The sequence below is a fragment of the Trichoderma camerunense genome, assembly GCF_050948025.1.
Source record: "Trichoderma camerunense strain CBS 138272 chromosome Unknown V8C40scaffold_2, whole genome shotgun sequence".
In the NCBI taxonomy this organism is placed as follows: Eukaryota; Fungi; Ascomycota; class Sordariomycetes; order Hypocreales; family Hypocreaceae; genus Trichoderma; species Trichoderma camerunense.
The window spans coordinates 1,286,887-1,307,337 of NW_028145368.1; the positions used below are offsets into that span (position 1 = coordinate 1,286,887).

Genomic DNA, 20,451 nt, shown 5'->3' on the forward strand with positions numbered 1-20,451 from the left:
GAAGGGAGTGTGTGGAAAATCACGGGGGGAAAAATCGATGGAGGAAAAAAATTCGCTTGTTAATGCAGAAATGAAACCTCTCTGTACATTGATACTATAATGGCATCTTACGTCCTTCGATATGTAATGGTGTCAAGAAGTACTCGATCTTTTGTATTTGTACTTGTATTTTTTCCTTTTCCTTTCTTTCTTTTTCTGTTTTGTTTGTTTTGGATCTGTCACCATTTGTTAAAAGTTGTATGAGGAGAAGAACCAAAAGCATGGGGTTGTGTGTGTATGGACAGATGGACAGATGGATGTATTACTATCATCACTTGTACGAACCGGGGAAGCAGGCAAAAAGAGACTCCTCTCATAAAACAAATCCTCGTCATTGTCCACTTCATAAAGTTATAAAAAGCCCTATCCTATGTTCATCCGTACCGACCACATGAACTCCCGCCCCCCCTTCCCTTGTCCGTCCTCCCAAGTCATCAGCATCCGAGAGTTCATGGCATTAAGATTCATCAAATCGGCTCCTCTCATCTTCACGCAATCTGCTTTTTCTCCTCGCCGGGTTATTCATTCTCCCCATCACTCGCCGCTGCAATCAACGCTACTCTCCATCTTCCTTCTCCCCCAGCGTAGCGTCTCAAAGTAAGAATTAAGGTTGTACAAATAGTCGTTCGCTGCGGAGAGGCGTAGTGCTCTCCCAGTGGCAGTTGGATACATATTTCATGGTCTAAGAAGAAAAGAAAAAGGAAAATTAATTACGCCCCGTGAGCCATAGAAAGAGGCTCCCCCCTTTGAAGTTTGAGAAATAAGAAAAGGAACAAAAGCACATTGGGACATTGGCCCGATTAATGGTTTTTGGTCAAGGCCACGCCGAGACCAACACCGAGAGCGATGGCGAGACAAATGAGGAAGACGATGAAGGCGCACCACCATTTGAGACGGCGGGTGCGGCGGGCATGCTCGATACCTTGGCTGACTTGCTCGTTGCCCTTCTCGATGTTCTGGACTGTGTTCTCGGCGTTTACCTCGGCGGCAACAACCACGTTCTCCTGTTGCTCAACCATGGCAGCAAGTTCCTGGAAGAGGAGGGCGAGCTCGGACAGAGTCTGCTCGATGCGCTGGAGCTCATTGTGGCGAGCACGCACATTGCCAAGCAGAGAGGCAGCGTGGCCAGTCTTGTTGGAGCGAAGCTGCAGAGAGAAGAGCTAGGTCAGCAATGCTTACGCTTATACACTCCACACAAACAGACGCGGGAAAGGAGTAAAACCGAGCCTTCGGAGAAGGAGGAAATCACTTACAGCTGTTTGGAAAACACCCTCATTGCTCCAGTCGGCCTCTGTGGCCTGTCGCACCTCATCCTCCGACGCTTCCGGGTTCACGATGCGGTACTGTCTCGCAATCTGCTCCCTGTAGCGCGCCTGGTAATCGCGCTCAATGCTCTGGTACTTGTCGAGCTCGGACTTGAAAAAGGTCTTGAGCGACTCGAGCTGGGTCTGCTTAGTGGTGCGAGAGGCGTCTGTTGTCTTGAGCAGGTCGCGCTCAAGGCCCTTGATGCCGTCCTTGATGGCGGTGTTGCGGATTTGCGTCTGCGCAACGTAATGATCCAGCTGCTCGTTCGCATCCTGGTCAGTAGCGCTGAGGGTGCGCTGATGCAGCTGTCCAATGAAGTCAATGTCGCCAGTCAGGGCCTTGATGTCGTTGCGCAGGGTCTGCACGCGGCTGAGGAAGTCTTGCTGTGACAGAACAGAAGGCCGGGCGCCCTGCTCCTGGGAGTAGCCATTGCCGGCGGCGCCCTGGTTGTTGTAATCCTGCAGCTCATAGTTGTTGCCGGTGTTGTACGGCGAAGCGTTGTCGCTCGTATTGGTGGCATATGGGTTCAGCTGCCAGGCGCAATTTTTGTTAGCATCGCTCGTTCAATACTTTGCTTTACGCGGATCACGACCGCCCTTGCAGAGACGATTCTGCTTACCTGACCATAGCCGCCGCCGCCGTAGCCAGACTCCTGGTTAGGGCCTTGCGAATAAGGATTCTGCCCCGACATTGCTGGAAGAGCGTCTATTGAACTTTTGATTTATCGCTGGTGATGGAGGTGGTGATGATGCTTAGGCAAAGGGACTAGAGCAGGTGCGAAAGCTTGGCCTTGCGGTGTCGCAGCTACGCAGGGAATGGTGGTGAATAGAGTGTGAAGACGGAAGAGACGGTCTGGTGCTTGAAGGGTTCGAGAAGAATGACCAGTACGAGTACAGAGCTCTAATTGGTGGGTGGGCTCGCAGTACAGTACAAACCAGCAATAGCTATACCGAGAGCTGCTTCGGGTGGTGCGGAGGTGGAGGAGGAGAAAAGAGGTCAGGACGGCAATTTGTTTTGCGCGTCCTAAAGCGGCAGATGGCAGAGGCGCAACACTACTGTACGAGTACGTTAGGTGAAGAAAAGTAAGGCCGAAAAAAAAAATTGACTGGACGGGAATCTTGGAGGTACATGCAGATGTAGTGGTAGATGTAACCAGAGGCTCAAGGCAAGGCAAGGGAACCAGAAGGACCCCGGGGGATGACGTACGGGCGATTGCTAATTTAAGCCGCCGGATAGATAGTGGCTGGGATGCCGTGGAAGGGATTGGAAAACTGTAACTGTACTACCAAGCAACGAATTCAAGGCAAAAAAGAGAGCTTGTGGCTTGCTTCAATTTTTCTTCTCGTTCTTACCGGCGACCCGAGGCTGCACTGCAGAATTCCGGCGTGTCCTTGAACGAAAAAGCTTGGCCCAGCGTCTGGTCCCTTTGCTGCGGATCAGCGGAGCCTTTGTCAGCGCGCTGCGCCCAGTGGTTAGTGGTTGTGCTTAGTGGTTAGCAACTGGCGCCATTACGCAGCCCGCTAAATATGTGAGCCCTGGAGGTGCCCTTCTGCCATCATCACGTCCATCGTTTGACAGCTCCACAGGGCCATTTGCATAGAGGCCAAATAGAGCAGCTGCAGTGGCCCAAGCGCCCGCCAATCGATGCGCATCAAAGTCATGGTCATGAACCATGCCTGGATTCCATGGCTTGGGCTTCCCAAACGAGCCAATGGACGGCATGGCGGAGGATGTGATCATTGCGCGTCAGTAGAGCCAGGCTTCAAGTTAGTGGCCTCGCCGGATACTAGTTAACGGGTTGAGGCACTAAAACATAATCCAATTTGCTCCAGGGTCGATCGCAGTTAGGGAAATAACCTTTTCTTCAAGGCCTGTCCTGGCTGGCTATCCATATCAAACGCAAAAGCACAGCAATGAGACAATCCCATCCATTTATTTTGTTTGTAATTGCGCCGAATTGCGCTCCAAGACATACTGGACGACTCATGCGAGGAGCGGCACGTCAGATGTTGTAGGATCAGATGATGGGCAGGGGTCTGTAGCTTCGTATTCATCCAGGGCGTACAGTAGTAGCGGTTACATCCTCTGGTACATGTATTTTGCATCAATTGATCTCCTCTTCCTGCTCTAGTATGTGCATGTGCCTGCTAGGCGATCCATTAGTGCAAAATCCGTGCAGCTCATGGCTCAGCGCTGTTTAAAAGCTCCAGTCGCAATCGGACTAATCTTCATTCAAATGCGATGGCTCCTAACGTCTCTGTGAAAGTAATCACGTACTTGATCTTCATACTACCTGCAGTCAGGAGGCGTCAATTGATACCAAACACTTCCTAATTATTATTCATCTTGGTTTATAAATTCAATAAAATTCACCACAAAATGCCCAGTGGTATGTACAATAAACTGAAACTTCATTATATACAGTCGTGATCCCACAGTGTGTCAAGAGAAATCAACCCAACTACCCGCTTGGATTCGTCAATCGCCAATGCGCATACATTAGCCATTATAAGCCAATGAGATACACGCACTCTCTCTCCGATTCCCCTCCCCTCCCCATCACAATACTCTCGATGGTGTATACAAGTATTGTAACTTTGGAGCCGTTGACGAAGCTTTACGTCGCCATCGTGGCGAAGCACCCTCGACATGATTGCTGACTTTTCATCCAAGTGCACATTGGCTTTGGGGTCAGCTAGTCTGAGATTTAGTTCTGTCTGAAGCCCGCCACAACTGGTTACACCCAGTTCGTCCAACTACGGGCCGCTTGGTATGCTAGGAGTAACGTGAAGTATGCAAAGACAAGAGATTGGAAACTCGATTTGCCAGATGCAACATCCCTCGCTGTGAATTAAAGATAATTCTTCTTCTTGGACGTTCGTGTGTATTGAGAGAGATGCCACTCCACGTCACCGTCCTTGTTCTCAAGTGTACCGCCACGGATCTCGAATATTCTCATCGTCATTCGGGGGCCGACCTCGGCGAGCTCAACACTATCGTAGCCTGTTCGTACGAAAACGTGGTGTCTGACTTCAATGCTGTCGTCGATATTTTTAAATGTCACCACTCGGTTTCCAATCTTGGTCTTGCTAGTAATTGGCTCTCTGGGCGGGAACAAATGCTTTAGGACTTTGACAACCCGCTCTCCTAAGCGAGTAGTGAAGCCATCGAAGATGAGGTGTGGGTATGACTCTGACACGGTTCCTCGAACGCTACCAGGGATATCGTGGCGGAGCACAACGTTGTGTAGGGAGAATGAAACTGTCGGTCCGTGGGGGAAGTGGGAAATTGTCAAAGCCGTTGGTGTACCACGATGCTCGTGAAGCAGAAGCATGTCGGATAGGCCTGCAGACTGTGCAGACTTGACGAGATCGGGCAAGATGAGGTTACCGCGGTTCATTCGGATTGAAGTTGGTAGAAGAAGCCTGATTTCCTTTGCGAAAGCTGATAGTCTGGCTGAGGGGTCGCGAGAAGTCGTTACAAGAACTCGAGAGTCGACGATGCCGGACAGTTGCGCATACTCGTCGTCCAAGTCCAACTGTTCGTTCGTAGTAAGGTCTCGTGATTCATCATATTGGTAATCTTTCCTCAGTGACTTGTCATTGGCGATTGTCGGGTCCAATGGCTTTCCCGAAGCGAGAGAGGCTCTCAGCTTAGCTCTTTTCTCACTGATTTCGGCATCTCGCAGCAGAACTGCTCGTCGGTACAGGTAATCCCGCCTCTGGCGTGCTTGTTTGCGCTGCAATCATCCAGTTAGTAACTCAAAGATCCCCATTTAATATCCATATGACATTCATTGCAACTCACAATCATATTGGCTGCACAAAGTTTTCATGAACAGGTTTGACTGGTTGAGCTCAAGGCTGGCGCGAAGACAGTCGAAAAAAAGTTGGCTTATCAGTTCTGCCGAATTTCGAGCTTATCGATAACCTGCCCACCTTATCACGTGGGCGCATATTATCCCACCAAAGCCTAGCAATCCATGGTGCGCCAGGGTCCGTCTAGCCGCTTCCACCTCTTTGATAATAGATCCAGGCTGTTCGGTGCAGAAAAACACTTTCTGACTTTTGGATCACCACGCCCTCACCGACAAATCCTTTTCCCGAAAAGCTAGACTGAGAACTCGAATATTCTGGTCGTGGGTTTTCTGTTTCCTTCTTTTCTGTCTCCCGCCCGGTGTTTGCGGCGATGATGTGAGGCCGCTGACGAGGAGCACGAATCCCTTCCCTTGAACTATCCCGCGCCGAAGCTTGTCGCAGCGGATTTTTCCAGACTTTAAAAATTTATACTTGCCAGGTACCTTTCCCTCCTGATTGCTTTGGTATTTAACTACTCGAGCGTTCCTCCGCTTCGTCATACTGTCACACTTTCTTCCTCCCCTCTTGTGTCACAACTGCCAACAAATTCACTCTCGCCGGCTTCGAGGCTGACTTATCACCATCGCAGCACCGTTCGGCGCATTTGCCCCTACTCACCGATACAACATGGAGGGCGCGTTCACCCACGTGGGCAATCACCTCATTTCCGACTCAGCTGCGGCCATCAAGGCTGGTGCAGACGATCTCTCGGCGCTCGACCCTGACGAGGCTCTCCTTTATGGCAAATATGGCGCCCAGAGTGGCCGGCGCCGAGCCGACGACGACGACAACCAGACGGAAGCATTTGAGGAGGACGATAATGACAGCCTCAATAGTGTTCCCATTGACCAAATGATGGGCATGAAATTGAAGCACCCCGAGGAGGAGAAAGAACTCCCACCTCATGCATGCGCGTGAGCAATACCATGCGGTTCGTGGTTGATATAGGCTAACATGATGTGGAAAGATACTGTGGCATTCACTCTCCGGCCTGCGTCGTGAAGTGTCTTACGTGCAACAAATGGTTCTGTAGTGCTCGCGGCAGTGGTTCCTCAACCCATATCGTCAACCATCTAGTTCGCGCACGACACAAGGAAGTGCAACTGCACCCCGAATCGACTCTCGGAGATACTGTGCTGGAATGCTATAGCTGTGGAACGAAAAATGCCTTCATTCTTGGATTCATCCCCGCGAAATCCGACGCCGTAGTCGTCTTGCTATGCCGCCAACCCTGCGCCGCCGCCAACTCGAACAAGGACATGAACTGGGACACATCGCGATGGGAGCCCCTCATTGAGGAACGGGCATTTTTGCCCTGGCTAGTGAACCCTCCATCTGATGCTGAACAGTTACGTGCCCGCCATCTGACGATGAACACGATTGCCAAGCTCGAAGAAATGTGGAAGCAGGAGCCGGATGCGACAATTCAAGATTTGGAGAAGGCCTCCAACATCGACGACGACCCTCTCCCCGTTCAGCTGACCTATGATGACCCCTACCACTATCAAAATATCTTTGGTCCTCTTGTTAAAATGGAATCTGATTACGATAAGAAGCTCAAGGAAGCACAGTCGGAAGATGGGTTGACCGTTCGCTGGGATTACGCTCTCAACAACAAGCACATTGCTAGCTTTAACCTACAGAAAATCGAGTCGGGCGATGTCAAACTCGCAGTTGGCGACGAAATGCGACTGCGCTACACTGGCGAGCTCAGGGAGGAATGGGAGGGAGTTGGATACGTCATCAAGATCCCAAACAGTCAATCTGACGAAATTTGCCTCGAACTCCGCAAGACTGGCAACGATAAGCTGGTTCCTATCGACCTCTCTCACAACTTCTCGGCCGATTACGTTTGGAAGGCTACCTCATACGATCGCATGCAACTCGCCATGAAGACGTTCGCCGTTGACGACATGAGTGTTTCGGGATACATCTTCCACATCCTGCTCGGCCATATCTGCCAGCCGCCACCCATGAAAGTCACGCTGCCTAAGAAGTGGTCTGCTCCCGGGCTTCCTGACCTGAACCAGGGCCAGGTGGATGCAATCAGAGCCGTACTGCAGAAGCCTCTCAGTCTCATCCAAGGACCCCCTGGAACCGGAAAGACTGTCACCTCTGCCACCATCATCTATCACCTTGCAAAGATGAGCGGCAGCCAAGTTCTCGTGTGCGCCCCGTCCAACGTTGCCGTAGACCAGCTCTGTGAGCGTATACACCGCACAGGTCTCAAGGTGGTCCGACTTACGGCCAAGTCGAGAGAGGATGTGGAGTCGTCTGTCAGCTTCCTGGCGCTGCATGAGCAGGTCCGCATGTCGGAGCACAATAGTGAGCTTGTGAAGCTATCGCAACTGAAGGTCGAAGTCGGAGAACTTTCGAGCCAGGATGAGAAGAAGCTAAGACAGCTCACCAAGGCTGCCGAACGAGAGATCTTGAGCAACGCAGATGTCATTTGCTGCACCTGCGTCGGTGCAGGCGACCCGCGACTCTCCAAGATGAAGTTCCGAAATGTCCTGATTGATGAGTCTACACAGTCGGCTGAGCCAGAATGCATGATTCCCCTTGTTCTCGGATGCAAGCAGGTCGTCCTGGTCGGAGACCATAAGCAGCTGGGACCCGTCATTATGAACAAGAAGGCGGCCAAGGCTGGTCTCAACAGGTCTCTCTTTGAACGGTTGATCAACTTGAAAATCAACCCCATTCCGCTAAAGACCCAGTACCGCATGCACCCATGCCTGTCAGAGTTCCCTTCCAACATGTTTTATGACGGTACCTTGCAGAATGGTATTACCCATGAGCAACGAGTCCGAAAGGATGTCGACTTCCCCTGGCCCGTGACTGAGATGCCCATGATGTTCTGGTCCAACATTGGCCACGAGGAAATTTCCACCTCCGGCACTTCGTACCTGAACCGAACAGAAGCGTCGAATGTGGAGAAGACAGTGACACGTTTCTTTAAGGCCGGCGTGAAGCCATCCGAAATTGGAGTCATTACACCATACGAGGGTCAGCGCAGCTATATCGTTTCAACCATGCAAAACTCCGGTACCTACAAGAAGGAGCTGTACAAGGACGTGGAGGTGGCATCGGTAGACGCGTTCCAAGGCCGTGAGAAGGACTTTATTGTCCTTTCTTGTGTCCGATCCAACGACAACCAGGGCATCGGATTCTTGTCAGATCCTCGCCGTCTTAACGTCGCCCTCACCCGAGCCAAGTATGGTCTGGTTATTCTCGGCAACCCCAAGGTTCTGTCCAAGCATGAGCTTTGGCACAACCTCCTTGCTCATTTCAAGGATCGCAAGTGCTTCGTCGAGGGACCCCTTACCAACTTGCAGGCATGTCTGTTGCAGTTCAGCCGCCCAAGAGTGAGCTACCGCCAGAAGAATAGCCAGCCCTCTCAGTACCCGGGTGCAAGGCAGCAAAATGGCAGGCTCAACGGTGGTCCTCCTGGTCGTGACTTTGACGCCGGCTCCATGGTTTCCTACATCCCAGACGACGTCTCCTCGATCCAGGGCTCAGCTTTCGGAGGCGCTGCGCTCAACTCGGCTTTCCCACCGATGTTCTCCAGCTTTGCGCCTGAGCAGTGGCCCGGGCTACCTGGAGTGTCGGCGCCGGGACGGGGACACAAGGGCCGCAACCGAGCGCCCGAAAGTGTTGCCGGCGAAAGCGTGGCCAACTCTGAGCTGACGGATGCCTCAGCCAGCGTCATTGGTGCCAAGGGGATTGGCCAAGGCGGCGTCAGTCTAGGCGCTGGCTTGCACGACGTTGTGACGGGAATGCGAGCAGTCTCGTACAGTCAGAGTGATCGACTGAAGCATTACGTGGAAAGCAGCGGCCGCATGAACCTTGGTAGCGGCTATGGTCGACGCTACGACGACGATGAGAAAAGCATCAGCACTGCCTTCCACAGCCAAATTGGTGGAGGCTATGATTGAGTGACAAGCGCAAGGCTCTCAGAATAACATCATTGCACGAGCAAGCGATGATTACAGAGATATCGCCCAAGGGCTCTACAGTACGAGCAATAGCTTCCGTGGGACTCATCAACAACGTGATGGCTACAACAGCCGCTCCGCCGAACCGGTCGTGGGAAAACGAATAATCCAACAGACTGAGTGAATACGATCACTTCGTGGCTGGCAATTCCGTTTATTGCCGCAGATGCGTATCGTAGTTGAAACTAGTTCACCGTCGAGATGAGCAGGGTTTTATGGTCAGACCTGTCGGGACAACCTGCTTGACACTCGCTCTCAACGGCGAGTGGCAGTGAGAACTACCGCGACTGCTCGTTCATGATGTGCGATGAGCAGGTAGGGGAAGAACGACGACGACTTGAGGAGGATTCTTTGCTTTGTTTGATGGAGAAGGGAGACGAAGTTGCGGGCAGGCTGCCGGAGAGAAGGGCTCCATATTGGCAACTCGCTACCTATCTGAGGCGTTGCTGAGCCTGGACCCTCTCGCAAGTTTACAGGCCGCTTGTCCTGCTGTTATTTGAGAAGATGCAAGTTGATCTTTTAATGCCAACTATAGCCGCTCTTTTACCGAGACGTAGATGAATTAGTATAACGGTCATTCTTTGAATTCGGGCGTGTTGATAAAATGAAGTTTCGGCACGGCACGCTATCGGTTGCCCAAGTGGTCCTAGTCTACCTGTAGTACTGTAGATATTTGGTGGGAATGACCGAGGCGCCGATTCGTGCTAGCTTGAGGACGTTGCTGTGATGCCAACTCCGAAATATGCAGGTACCTGCTTACTCGTATTACCACACGATAGACCGTTGAGAATAGGGGTGCAGGGATAAGGGGGTTATTTGGGGGTCATTGAGCACCCATCTCTCTTGGGTACTGGACCCGAAGAAGTGCTTTCACAAAAGGACGATAAGGCAACCAGCATTTACGGAGTAACTATTTGGTGATTCCATATGGTGTCTTTATATGTACCATGTCATGAATCCACATACATACGCTAATTTGACACGACACCCATCCATGTCCTTGACAAGTCAACTATTGCCCTGTAAGTTTGCCCGTGCACAGGGGAAAGACAAGCAAAAAAAAAAAAACACAACAAAGTTCCCGCGAAACTATTTAGACGCCAGCCAATCAAGCCCGACATCTGAACCTCCGCACTCTATTTCGTTCTGGATCTAAAGAATGTGGCGCTTTACCGTTTTAGGGGCTAAATTACCATCTTCGGGGCTTAGGCTAGTGACGGTGCGCTAGTAATTTTCGTCCGGTGCCTTCGGAACAAGGCGAGAAAGAGCGAGAAAAAAACAAAAAGAGAGCAAGAAAACCGATGTTGCAGTTGGTTGGATGGGGTGTGATTTGCCAAGGTATGGAAGGAATGAAGGAGGATTTAATTCCGCCTTGGCTTGAGTTACGGAGGGGTTGTTAAATAACTCTGTGGCTTAGCAGATGGATGGATAGAAAGTGGAAAGTGACGGGAGTTGCTCACAGCTCAGCTGAAGCTTTCTCCAACTGAACTGTCACAAGGGGTGGCTCCTGGCGTTTAGGGGACTTTGGCCGCCAAGACGGGCTGCCACCCGTGCTGACTTGGACCTTGGCGGGCTGGCGGGCTTTTGTTCCCTCCCCCCCTAGTCGCTGTTGGTTGTAATATTTCTCTCTTTCTATGTGCTTTCTTTGTTGCTGTGCCTGCTGTTGTCTCTTTGTTCCATTCTCCTCTGCTCTGCTCTGCTCTTTTTGTTCTTGTTCTGGTTACTGTTTCTTTTCGAAGCTATCTCGATTCACCCTCGGCCGTCTCGGGACGCACCGAATTTTTGGAAACATTTGCATCTCAAGGCCCGTTGTATAAAAACCATGTGCTCACCGTAACCTACCGATGGCCTCCATATTCAACCAGATCCAGGGCCGAGTCCCTCGCCGCTATGTTGCGCTTGTGGCCTTCTTCTTCTTTGTCGCCCTCTTCCTCTGGAGCGGCTTTGATGTCGTGCCTCGATCCCCCACCGTCGGCAGATTCAAGTATGTGCCCAGCAGCTACAACTGGGCCAAGGCCAAGGTCTATCACCCCGTCAAGGACATGAAGATGCTGCCGCAGGGAACACCCGTTACCTTTCCCAAAGTGCAGCTGAAGAACCATTCAGAGAACCAAGACGCCACTTCCAGCACTCGGAAACAGGCTGTCAAGAATGCCTTCATCAAGAGCTGGGAGGCGTACAAGGCCCATGCGTGGGGCAAGGACCAACTGCAACCCCTCTCAGGCGGTGGAAAGGATACCTTCAGCGGTTGGATGGCACAGGTAGTGGATGCCTTGGACACCCTGTGGATCATGGACCTCAAGGAAGACTTCTATCTGGCCGTTAAAGAAGTGGCGATGATCGACTGGGCCACGACCCATGACAACAACGTTATCAACCTGTTCGAGGTGACTATTCGATATCTTGGCGGGTTGCTTGCTGCATACGATCTCTCCCAGGAACCCGTCTTGCGTGCAAAGGCGATTGAGCTTGGTGATGCACTCTATGCCACCTTTGATACCCCGAACCGTCTGCCATCACACTGGCTTGACTACAGCAAGGCGAAGAACGGCGAACAGACAGCCGATGACAGCATGTCGGGGGCTGCTGGTGGCACCCTCTGCATGGAATTCACCCGCCTCTCCCAAATCACGGGCGATCCCAAGTATTACGACGCCACGGAGCGCATCAAGCAGTTCTACTATCGCTTCCAGAACGAGTCCTCCCTCCCGGGCCTTTGGCCAGTGACCATGAACTTTCGCGATGAGCAGCTAATTGAGACTCGATACACCATTGGAGCCGGCGCCGATTCCATGTACGAATATCTGGTCAAGATGCCCGTTCTTCTGGGGGGACTGGACCCCCAATATCCCGAAATGGCCATCAAGGCTCTCGATACCGCTAGGGACTACCTGCTGTATCGTCCCATGACTCCAAAGGACGAAAACATTCTGATGGCTGGAAATGCACTGGTGGACCACGGCAATGTCGAGCGAATTTATGAGATGCAGCACCTGACTTGCTTTGCAGGCGGCATGTATGCAATGGCTGGCAAGCTCTTCAAGCGAGACGACTATGTCGACCTGGGCTCTCGCCTCTCGTCCGGCTGTGTATGGGCGTATGACTCCTTCGCCTCTGGCATCATGCCCGAGGCAGCAGACTTGGTGGGCTGCAAGAAACTCGACGGGCCCTGCCCATACGACGAAACTTTCTTGCCCCTGAGTAATGACCCAAGACTACCCCCGGGCTTTGTGAACGTCAAGGCTAAACACTATCTCTTACGGCCCGAAGCCATTGAGAGTGTGTTTTACATGTACCGCATTACCGGAGATCAGGTTTGGAGAGATACGGCGTGGAGGTTGTGGGAGAACATTGTCAGGGAGACGGAGGTGGACCTGGCGTTTGCCATTGTTGAAGACGTTACCGTGAGCAAGGGCACCAACGGCGACGTGATGGAGGTGAGTTTCCCAACGAAATAGCAAGGAGAAAGTATGATGTGGTCAACAAACGGTTGCTAACTTGTACAGACGTTCTGGCTGGCTGAAACGCTCAAGTACTTTTACTTGATTTTCGACGATGAAGGCGTGATCGACTTGGACGAGTGGGTGTTTAACACGGAAGCGCATCCCTTCAAGCGGCCGCTGGTGTGAAGATGGTGTGCAGACGGCGTTCAAAGGGAATGCATGATGTGATGGTTATATATATGCATACATGTGATGGGAAACAATCTGAGATGAGAATACGGATATAGATAGGGGTAAAAGTGTGAGTGATGTATTGTAAGATCGGCGCAGGGATGCACGTGAGTACCTGGCCAAAGATGTTCATTTCAACGGAGCATAGTGAGGGTTTCTGGATATTTACAAGCCATGTTTTCAAAGCGAGCTGTTTCAAATTTAAGTTGGTATAGAAGGCTATTCACTATTTATGTCATTATAGCTCTATCTAATACTAATGTAATATTCTGTTAATACTCTTTCCTTTCTGCTGTGCTCCTGATAGCCTACTGTAACCGTCTACCCCGCTACGGTCACTGACCCCCCCAGCATTGCATATGCAGACCCGCCAAAGGCAATTGGATCGATTACATCACCTCGCGCTATCAATTCAACCAACTCTATCTCTACAGTAGTCTGCAGTACTAGGATTCACTTACATCTCGCCTTTCTCTTTTCTCAAATCCCTCCCCTCTCCAACGTGATGAGGATACGCAAGGCATGCCACTCCTCCCGCGCACTCTCGCCACCGTCTCCTGTCTTTTTGCGCAGCCAATATCACGACGTTGCGTGACCAGTGAATCTGCTGTCAAGGCGTACGGGCAATACTGGCTCGGTGCGGCTTCGGCCTCGACTTGGACTCCCATCTCGACATCGGCTGCGGGCCGATTGAGGCGCTGCTGTGATGGCTGCAAGAGAGGCTTTCATGCGTCTAGGGAGCTTGCGAGGAGCAGCTTTGAGGGGAAGAATCATTATGAACGGCTGAAGGTATCACCGGATGCCTCTCCGGCTGAGATTAAAAAGTATGGATAGTGATTTGACTAGTATTCCAAGACTCTGATGGCTAATGCTTTGCTTATAGATCTTTCTATGCGCTCTCGAAAGCCCACCACCCCGATGCAAATCGTTCCGATCCTGACGCTGCTCATAACTTTTCTCTCCTCTCCGAGTCTTATACCGTTCTATCTAATGCCTCTCGCCGCGCCACCTACGACCGCGAGGTTTTGCGCCTCCACGAGCACCACCACCATCCTCACCACCACCACGCCTCATACCACAGCACCAATCCCGCCGGCGGCCGTCCCCCTTCCGGCCTGAGCCGCCGTAGAGGAACCTTTCGCGGGCCCCCGCCAAGCTTCTACCGCAGCGGCGGATATGGCGCCCAAGCCGAGAAGCGCCACCAGGCACACGAAGAGTCGACCGCCGGCGGCGCAGCTTCAGGAGCTCAGACGGACCGCGCCAATCCCTGGAACACCAGCGCCTTTCATCATGCGCATCATTATGCTGGCATGGGCCCGGGGTCTGACCCTCATCACTTCCGGGACCAGAGCGTGCCGCATTTCGACAAGGCGGGCCATACGCGGACGCACGAGCGGGAGGATCACCGACGGTGGCAGCGGCAGAGAAGGGCTGTGGGAGACGATGGCATAGAGTTTGAGCCGCAGACGAGTTTGGCTGGGCACTTTTTGATTGTGGCGGGGATATTGGCGGCGACGTTTCTTGCGCCGGCGGTGTATCTGCAGTTTATGCGCCTGGGGAGGCAGAAGAAGGAGAAGGAGTCGTGAGGCGGGTATGGGGGCGTGTGTAGATGGCGCCTGGAGTGGGATAGGAAAGACTGTACAAAGAATAGAGCAGACTTATATAGACAGAGGCAATGGGGGGGCATGGGCAAGCAATCCCGACACAACGTCATGACACCTGATTCTAAGCAATACCATTAATTTGGTATATCGATGCTCACAGTCAAGGAGATGAGATGCACAGCTGATGACAGCGAGGAATAGCCATTTGGTTTCATTGCTCATAAAGCCATTGCGCATTAGCATTACACAAACAGTTGAGAGGTACAGAGAGCGAGCGTACACTAATATACACATGTTTTTTTGCGACATTATGCTTTTCAACACCAAGAAGAGAGCAAGAAGAAAATAGACATCACAAACATAAACATAAACATAACATCGACAGACAGACAAGACAGACAGCAACCGCGTATGTTCACTTGCGCAAAATATTCTTTATTCTTTTGTTGTTGTTCAATACCCGGTTGCTCGAAAAGAGAAAAAAGGCATCTATCTACCACCCGAGATCAAAAATCGTAAAGAAGCAACCACCCTTTTTCGTTTTTTTTTTTTTTTTTTTTTTTTCAAAAACTTCAAAGGAGGGGGGCTTCTGAATGGAGACAAAGTTGCGCAAAATAGCAACCAAGCCAACCTCGCCCATTAACATCTCACGCGCATATTGCATGCATGTGGGATGTTAAATGACGACAGGAGAGTGCTAGGGGCGGAGTTCCGAGGCTTAACCCTCGAAGGTGAAGCTGGCACCGAGCTTGTGGGTAGCCTGGTCGAGCTTCTGGGTATCGAAAGAGCCACCAAGACCCAGGGTGACACCCTCACGGAGGAGGACGTTGTAGGCAAGGGCGGCAATACCACGGTCGTTGATCTTGACCTGTTCATTTCGAAAACAAAAGATGGTAAGCAAAGTTGTACAGAGAACGAATGTCATCAGGGTGTGAATAGAGGGATACGAACCTTGGCGAAGGAGACGGGGTCAATGCGGTACTTGCTGGCGACCTCGAGACCGACAGTGTTGCTGGTCTTGGAGTTCCAGGTGGCCTTGGCACCGGCCTCGACCTGGCTGTTGACCTTGTGGTAGTAAGAAGCGGCGAAGACGCTCAGGTTGTCGGTGGCGGTGATGGCAGCGCTGTACTGGGGGGCGACGTAGCCGACGGCGGCGCTGTAGCCGGTCAGGGCAGCCTTGTTGACATCATAGCCGGCGCTGGCACCGGCCAGGAAGCCCTCGTGGCCGACGACGGCGTCGACGTTGGCGGTGGGGCCCTTGAGGAGGTCGAAGAAGGCGCGGCCGTGGAAGCCGGGCTGCTTGAAGAGCAGGTTGAACTTGGCGCCCTTGGCGGCGGTGGCGGGCAGGAAGTTGAAGAGACCCTCGAGCTTGAGGCCCTTGGCGAGGGAGTCGCTGACCTCAATCTTGGTGTCGAGGGCGTTGGCGGTGTTCCAGGTCTGGGTCAGGGTCAGGCCTGTGGACGCCGAGGAGCGTTAGCAAAAATAACAAAGTCAATGGCCCTAAATTTGCAGCCCAAGCAACGAGGCTCGAAAAGCGCGCTCTCAAAGGGGGGTTGTGGAGGAGATAGAGCTTTGCATGTCTCAAGTCTTGGGACAGGTAGGATGTCGTACCGGTAGGCTTGTCGGTGTATTTTCCCTCAATCTGTTACATTGGCAATGGCCGTGTCAGTCTTGCTGTTGTTTTCTAGGTCCTCGCGATTGGCGGGGGAGGGGAAGCGTCAAGAAGACGGGAGAAAGACTGGGCGGGTGGAGCAAAACTCACAGCAGCAGAGGTGGCCTTCTCGTGGCTGGACTTGCCGGTCACCTTGAAGGCAACGCCATTGGGAGCAGTGTCCTTGAACTCGAAGGTGGTGGCGGACAGGTGGTAGAAGTCCTTGTTGAGGAGCTATATGGCGCAAAAAAAGCAGGTCAGCCGCGTTCGTTGCTAAGGTATCCTATCCTCTCGAGCTCCTAGCCGAGGGGCAAACAAGAGCCGAGCAAGAAAGAAAAAAAACTAGCTAGAAAGGAGCGCATACGTCGTTGGCCGGCTTGGCAATGTCGGAGAAGGCGGGGATAGACATTTTGGCGGTTTGGGAGAGAGGAATTCAAGATGAGCTGCAGACGAAGGCAAAGGGGAGGATGATTGCGGTGTGCTAATAGGAAATAGGATCAGACCAAAAAGAGAAGAGGTTCTAGTCTGGAGGTTTGAGGCGAGGGAAAATGTTTTGGGCACAGGCGAGGCCGCTGATTGGCCGGCCCGTTGGTTGGGGAAAAGACGAGGGAGAGCGTCGGCTGATGTCGGGCCGGGCATATGGCTGGATGGCCAGGGTCTAAACTCAATTGGGGCGTGTGCTGTGACCACGTGGGGGAGCTGTGATGGTTTTTATGGCTTTGACGGTGTTTGCATGATATCAGGATACCTTGGTAGGTTTCAATTTCATGCGTTGACTGCGCCGTCTGCTCATGTATTGGACTATCACTTCATGCTGTGCCGGCGAGAACCTCATGGAAGTCAATGCATCTTGTCTCATGTTGTGTGTGAACAACGCGGGGCAAAGCTGCTATGCCTAATAGACGACCTCACTAACACAATAGCCCCTTGTCCCCTATCCTTGTTCCTGGATTTAGCATAGAGTCCAAACCTCCCTGGTCCTGGCCATTTCAACAAAGTAAAGCCGCTCATCACCGCATCGGCTGCGAAATAACGTCAGGCCAAGTTCTTCAGTGGTAAACATGCACGCAATAGACGCTCTTAAATTTAACCAATGGCGCAATAGCGCTCCATGTATATTTCATCTCGAATGCCGAGCCAAGTCCGTATCTCGGATATATACAGACAACTACAAAGGACGGGACTATTCTAGACTCTTGGCTATTTTGTGATGTTTACTTTTCTCCCTGTGTACCATATACCAACTGGTAGTATATTTTCCTACCTCCTAGAATGCATCTTCACCCGCACCTGGGGAAATACTTGACCATATTCCGCATACATACTTTACGCAGCGTCGTCGTACTTGGCGTTGTGAGTCGCGATAGCTCTGTACACCATGTTAGATAAGTTCACTCATATCCAACGATAGTAAGCAACAAAATGAAAGTACGAACCTGCCGCTAGGATCCGTCTGCTTGGACCAAGTAGGCGTCCATCGCTCCACGGTGGAAGCGCAGCGAGGAGGGAAATGCTCGTCAAACATGAGTCGGTACCAGTAACTGGGACCATGAGTTAGCCTTCTGTCATTCAACGCCACCGTGAATTATACATACGCCTCCTTGGTGTCCGGAATATCGGTACCCCACTCAGCCTTAGGGTTCTTCATCATCTCGTCAGTGACGTGGAGCTCGGCGTTATCCTTGAGCGCATCGATCCATCCGTATCCGACACCGTCAGAAAACTGCTCCTTCTGTCTCCACAGGATGGAGTCAGGCAGATAGGCGGGAGTACCGGGCTCATCGGTCGTGTCAAAGGCTTTTCGGAGAATGTACTTCTCCATTCTGTCCTTAGTGATCATCTTCTCCTGGGGGTCGATGCTCATCGCAGTCTCAATAAACTAGAGAAATGGGTTAGCGTAAAGTAGAGGGGGTGTTCCGGGTGCAAAATCTCAACATACCTTCTTGTCCAGGAAAGGCACACGAGCCTCGAGACCCCATGCAGAGGTGGACTTGTTGGCTCGCAGACAATCCGCAAGGTGCAGGTCCTTGATACGGCGAACCGTCTCCGCGTGGAACGCCTTCTTGTCAGGGGCAGCGTGGAAGTAAAGGTAGCCACCGAAAATCTCATCACTACCCTCACCACTCAAGACCATCTTGATGCCCATGGCCTTGATCTTGCGAGAGAGCAGAAACATGGGTGTGGAGGCTCGGATTGTTGTGACATCGTAAGTCTCCAGGTGGTAGATGACGTCCGATAGCGCATTGAGACCATCCTCAATTGTAAATGTCATGACGTGGTGCTTGGTGCCGAGGAACTTGGCAACCTTGACGGCGGCCTCGTTGTCGGGAGATCCGGGGAGACCAATGGAGAAGGAGTTGAGCTGCGGCAGGTAGGTGACAGTGGACAGGTTGTCGTCGTCGTCAACGCCGACAAGGCCCTCTCCGTGGTCAAGGTCAGCCTCCGCAGGAGTCTCGGTGCCGCTAGCCTCCTCGGCCTTTTTCCTGAGTCTCAGCATCTCTCGCTGGGCAATGGACGCAACCAGACTAGAGTCGAGACCGCCAGAGAGAAGCACACCATAGGGGACTTCAGCCATCAAGCGCTTTCTAACAGCGGTCTCGAGTGAAGTTCGGATGGCCTTGTAGTCGATCGGAGCGGTGGGCACGTTGGTAGGATCCCACCAGGTAGGCTTGAAGTAACGGGTCGTCTCGCCGGTTTTTGAGTCGTAGACGTGGCCGGGAGGGAAGGCCACGATCTTGTCGCAGACGGGGTGCAGGCACTTGAGCTCCGAGGCAAAGTACACAGCTCCAGGCTCCTTCCATGACCATCCCTGGTACAATGTTGTGATGCCGATGGGGTCGCGGGCGGCAATGGTACGGTCCTGCTTCTTGTCATATAGAACGAAGGAGAACATGCCATCTAGGTGGTTGGGGGCGTCGATATCGTGCTCCAGATACTATGGTAGAGCGGCAATGTCAGTCTCCGACTCTCCATCTTTGTCACAAATTTCCCTCTCTCGACTCCCAAAACGTACCAGAGGAATGATGACCTCGCAGTCAGATGTTGTCTTGAAGTGATAGGGCTCCTTCAAGTGCTTTCGGACCTGACGGTGGTTGTAAATCTCGCCGTTGGCGGCAAGAATGAGTGTGTCATCGGCATTGGTCAGGGGCTGAGCACCAGACTCTGTCTCTTGTGTGAGCGAGCGCTTGATTCTGCAAAACGTAGCGTCGAGGATCGAGACTTACCAACACCGACGATACTAAGACGCTCATGACAAAGGACTGCGGAAGTATGTCAGTCCAAGACTCCAATTGATGCACTCAAGACCAATTGACTTACTTGTGTTGTGAGAGATGACGCTGCCACCTGCAAACAAACCACAGTCAGCTCAACAGCTCTTCCAGTCGCTATACAGCACTCATCGTATCAATTGGCTCAAGACGTACTCCAATCGGGGCCGCGGTGTCGGATCCTGAGATATCCTTGTCAATTGAAGCTGCTATCGGCTGGAATCAGAGCTACTTACGCCTTAGACAGCTTCAGCGCTGTGGGCTTAAACTTTTGGACGTCAGGATGACTGTTTGAAGCAAACGTGTCAGTTCTGCCATTGTTCGCGATGAGCCGAAAGATGGCGGGGTGATCGGATTGTGAAGATGCCCCTCCAAAAAAAAAAATTAAGAGGTACAAAGTGCCGCTGTCCACTGCACGCGATCGACGGGCGGCAGAGGACCAGGGGACCAGGTTGCGACGTACCAATGGCAAGCGAAAATGCCACACATGATTGCGGTTCTGCGACGGAAGTTTCCTCACTCGAATAGGTAGGATGGTAAGGATCAAGAAAATGCGTGAATAGAATTCTCTGGAGAGAGCAGTAGATTATTGTAAGAAGAGGAAATTTTGGGTCCGGAGGTGGAATTTAGAGTAACGACATGACTCTTGTTGCGGCCATCTTTAAAAACTTAAGACGCAGCCCAGCAGGCTAAAGCTTGCTAGCTTTGACCGGCCGACTTCGGCTCGCTCAGAGTCACTCGCAGTTTATTCTGTTCCATCTCATTGGCGGCAAGCCATCCAATGTTGCCAATTACCTAAAGTGAACAAACGCAGGCGACTGATAAGGGCAATTCCAATGCCTGGCCTGTGTCAAGTTGTCAAACGACCTACCTAGAAGAGAGCATATGCTGACGGCTTATCGCGTCCAATACCCTGCGAAGCTACGAAGCGACATGATTCTCCTTTACAGCCAACTAGTAGTATACTTTTTGGGTAACGTGGCATTCATATGAAAGCTATTATGCAGCTCAGCTTAGATCAGGATGGAATAAATGCACGTGGCGGACTGGGGTCAGGCAT

The 20,451-nt window shown here is 52.0% G+C and overlaps 7 protein-coding genes across 7 annotated transcripts; 3 read left to right on the top strand and 4 right to left on the bottom strand.

Annotated features, from left to right (window-relative positions):
• Positions 1-739: 739 nt before the first annotated feature.
• On the bottom strand, positions 740-2,611 carry V8C40DRAFT_96035 (t-SNARE). Its single transcript, XM_083223664.1, has 3 exons — positions 1,964-2,611; positions 1,293-1,874; positions 740-1,184 (listed from the first exon to the last, which is right to left on the bottom strand). The coding sequence occupies exons 1-3, from the start codon at positions 2,033-2,035 to the stop codon at positions 840-842; spliced, it is 999 nt and encodes a 332-aa protein (XP_083077826.1). The 5' UTR covers positions 2,036-2,611; the 3' UTR covers positions 740-839.
• Positions 2,612-3,671: 1,060 nt separating this feature from the next.
• Positions 3,672-5,201, bottom strand: V8C40DRAFT_232870 (snoRNA-binding rRNA-processing protein IMP4). Its single transcript, XM_083213228.1, has 2 exons — positions 5,152-5,201; positions 3,672-5,083 (listed from the first exon to the last, which is right to left on the bottom strand). Exons 1-2 carry the CDS (start codon positions 5,155-5,157, stop codon positions 4,196-4,198), a joined length of 894 nt encoding a protein of 297 aa, XP_083077827.1. The 5' UTR covers positions 5,158-5,201; the 3' UTR covers positions 3,672-4,195.
• Positions 5,202-5,568: 367 nt separating this feature from the next.
• Positions 5,569-9,633, top strand: V8C40DRAFT_96127 (DEAD/DEAH box helicase). The gene is made up of 3 exons (XM_083223666.1): positions 5,569-5,640; positions 5,791-6,115; positions 6,169-9,633. Exons 2-3 carry the CDS (start codon positions 5,829-5,831, stop codon positions 9,131-9,133), a joined length of 3,252 nt encoding a protein of 1,083 aa, XP_083077828.1. The 5' UTR covers positions 5,569-5,640; positions 5,791-5,828; the 3' UTR covers positions 9,134-9,633.
• A 1,124-nt stretch (positions 9,634-10,757) lies between these two features.
• V8C40DRAFT_232874 (glycoside hydrolase) lies at positions 10,758-13,139 on the top strand. Its single transcript, XM_083213229.1, has 2 exons — positions 10,758-12,630; positions 12,700-13,139. The coding sequence occupies exons 1-2, from the start codon at positions 11,038-11,040 to the stop codon at positions 12,820-12,822; spliced, it is 1,716 nt and encodes a 571-aa protein (XP_083077829.1). The 5' UTR covers positions 10,758-11,037; the 3' UTR covers positions 12,823-13,139.
• Positions 13,140-13,288: 149 nt separating this feature from the next.
• On the top strand, positions 13,289-14,777 carry V8C40DRAFT_232876 (J domain-containing protein). The gene is made up of 2 exons (XM_083213230.1): positions 13,289-13,691; positions 13,751-14,777. The coding sequence occupies exons 1-2, from the start codon at positions 13,390-13,392 to the stop codon at positions 14,451-14,453; spliced, it is 1,005 nt and encodes a 334-aa protein (XP_083077830.1). The 5' UTR covers positions 13,289-13,389; the 3' UTR covers positions 14,454-14,777.
• V8C40DRAFT_232878 (eukaryotic porin/Tom40) lies at positions 14,624-16,726 on the bottom strand. The gene is made up of 5 exons (XM_083213231.1): positions 16,487-16,726; positions 16,234-16,356; positions 16,083-16,113; positions 15,423-15,925; positions 14,624-15,339 (listed from the first exon to the last, which is right to left on the bottom strand). Exons 1-5 carry the CDS (start codon positions 16,529-16,531, stop codon positions 15,190-15,192), a joined length of 852 nt encoding a protein of 283 aa, XP_083077831.1. The 5' UTR covers positions 16,532-16,726; the 3' UTR covers positions 14,624-15,189.
• A 487-nt stretch (positions 16,727-17,213) lies between these two features.
• Positions 17,214-20,033, bottom strand: V8C40DRAFT_232885 (asparagine synthetase B). Its single transcript, XM_083213232.1, has 10 exons — positions 19,855-20,033; positions 19,628-19,678; positions 19,548-19,573; positions 19,441-19,467; positions 19,347-19,382; positions 19,136-19,284; positions 18,062-19,057; positions 17,718-18,001; positions 17,559-17,663; positions 17,214-17,491 (listed from the first exon to the last, which is right to left on the bottom strand). Exons 1-10 carry the CDS (start codon positions 19,878-19,880, stop codon positions 17,449-17,451), a joined length of 1,743 nt encoding a protein of 580 aa, XP_083077832.1. The 5' UTR covers positions 19,881-20,033; the 3' UTR covers positions 17,214-17,448.
• Between the last annotated feature and the right edge of the window lie 418 nt (positions 20,034-20,451).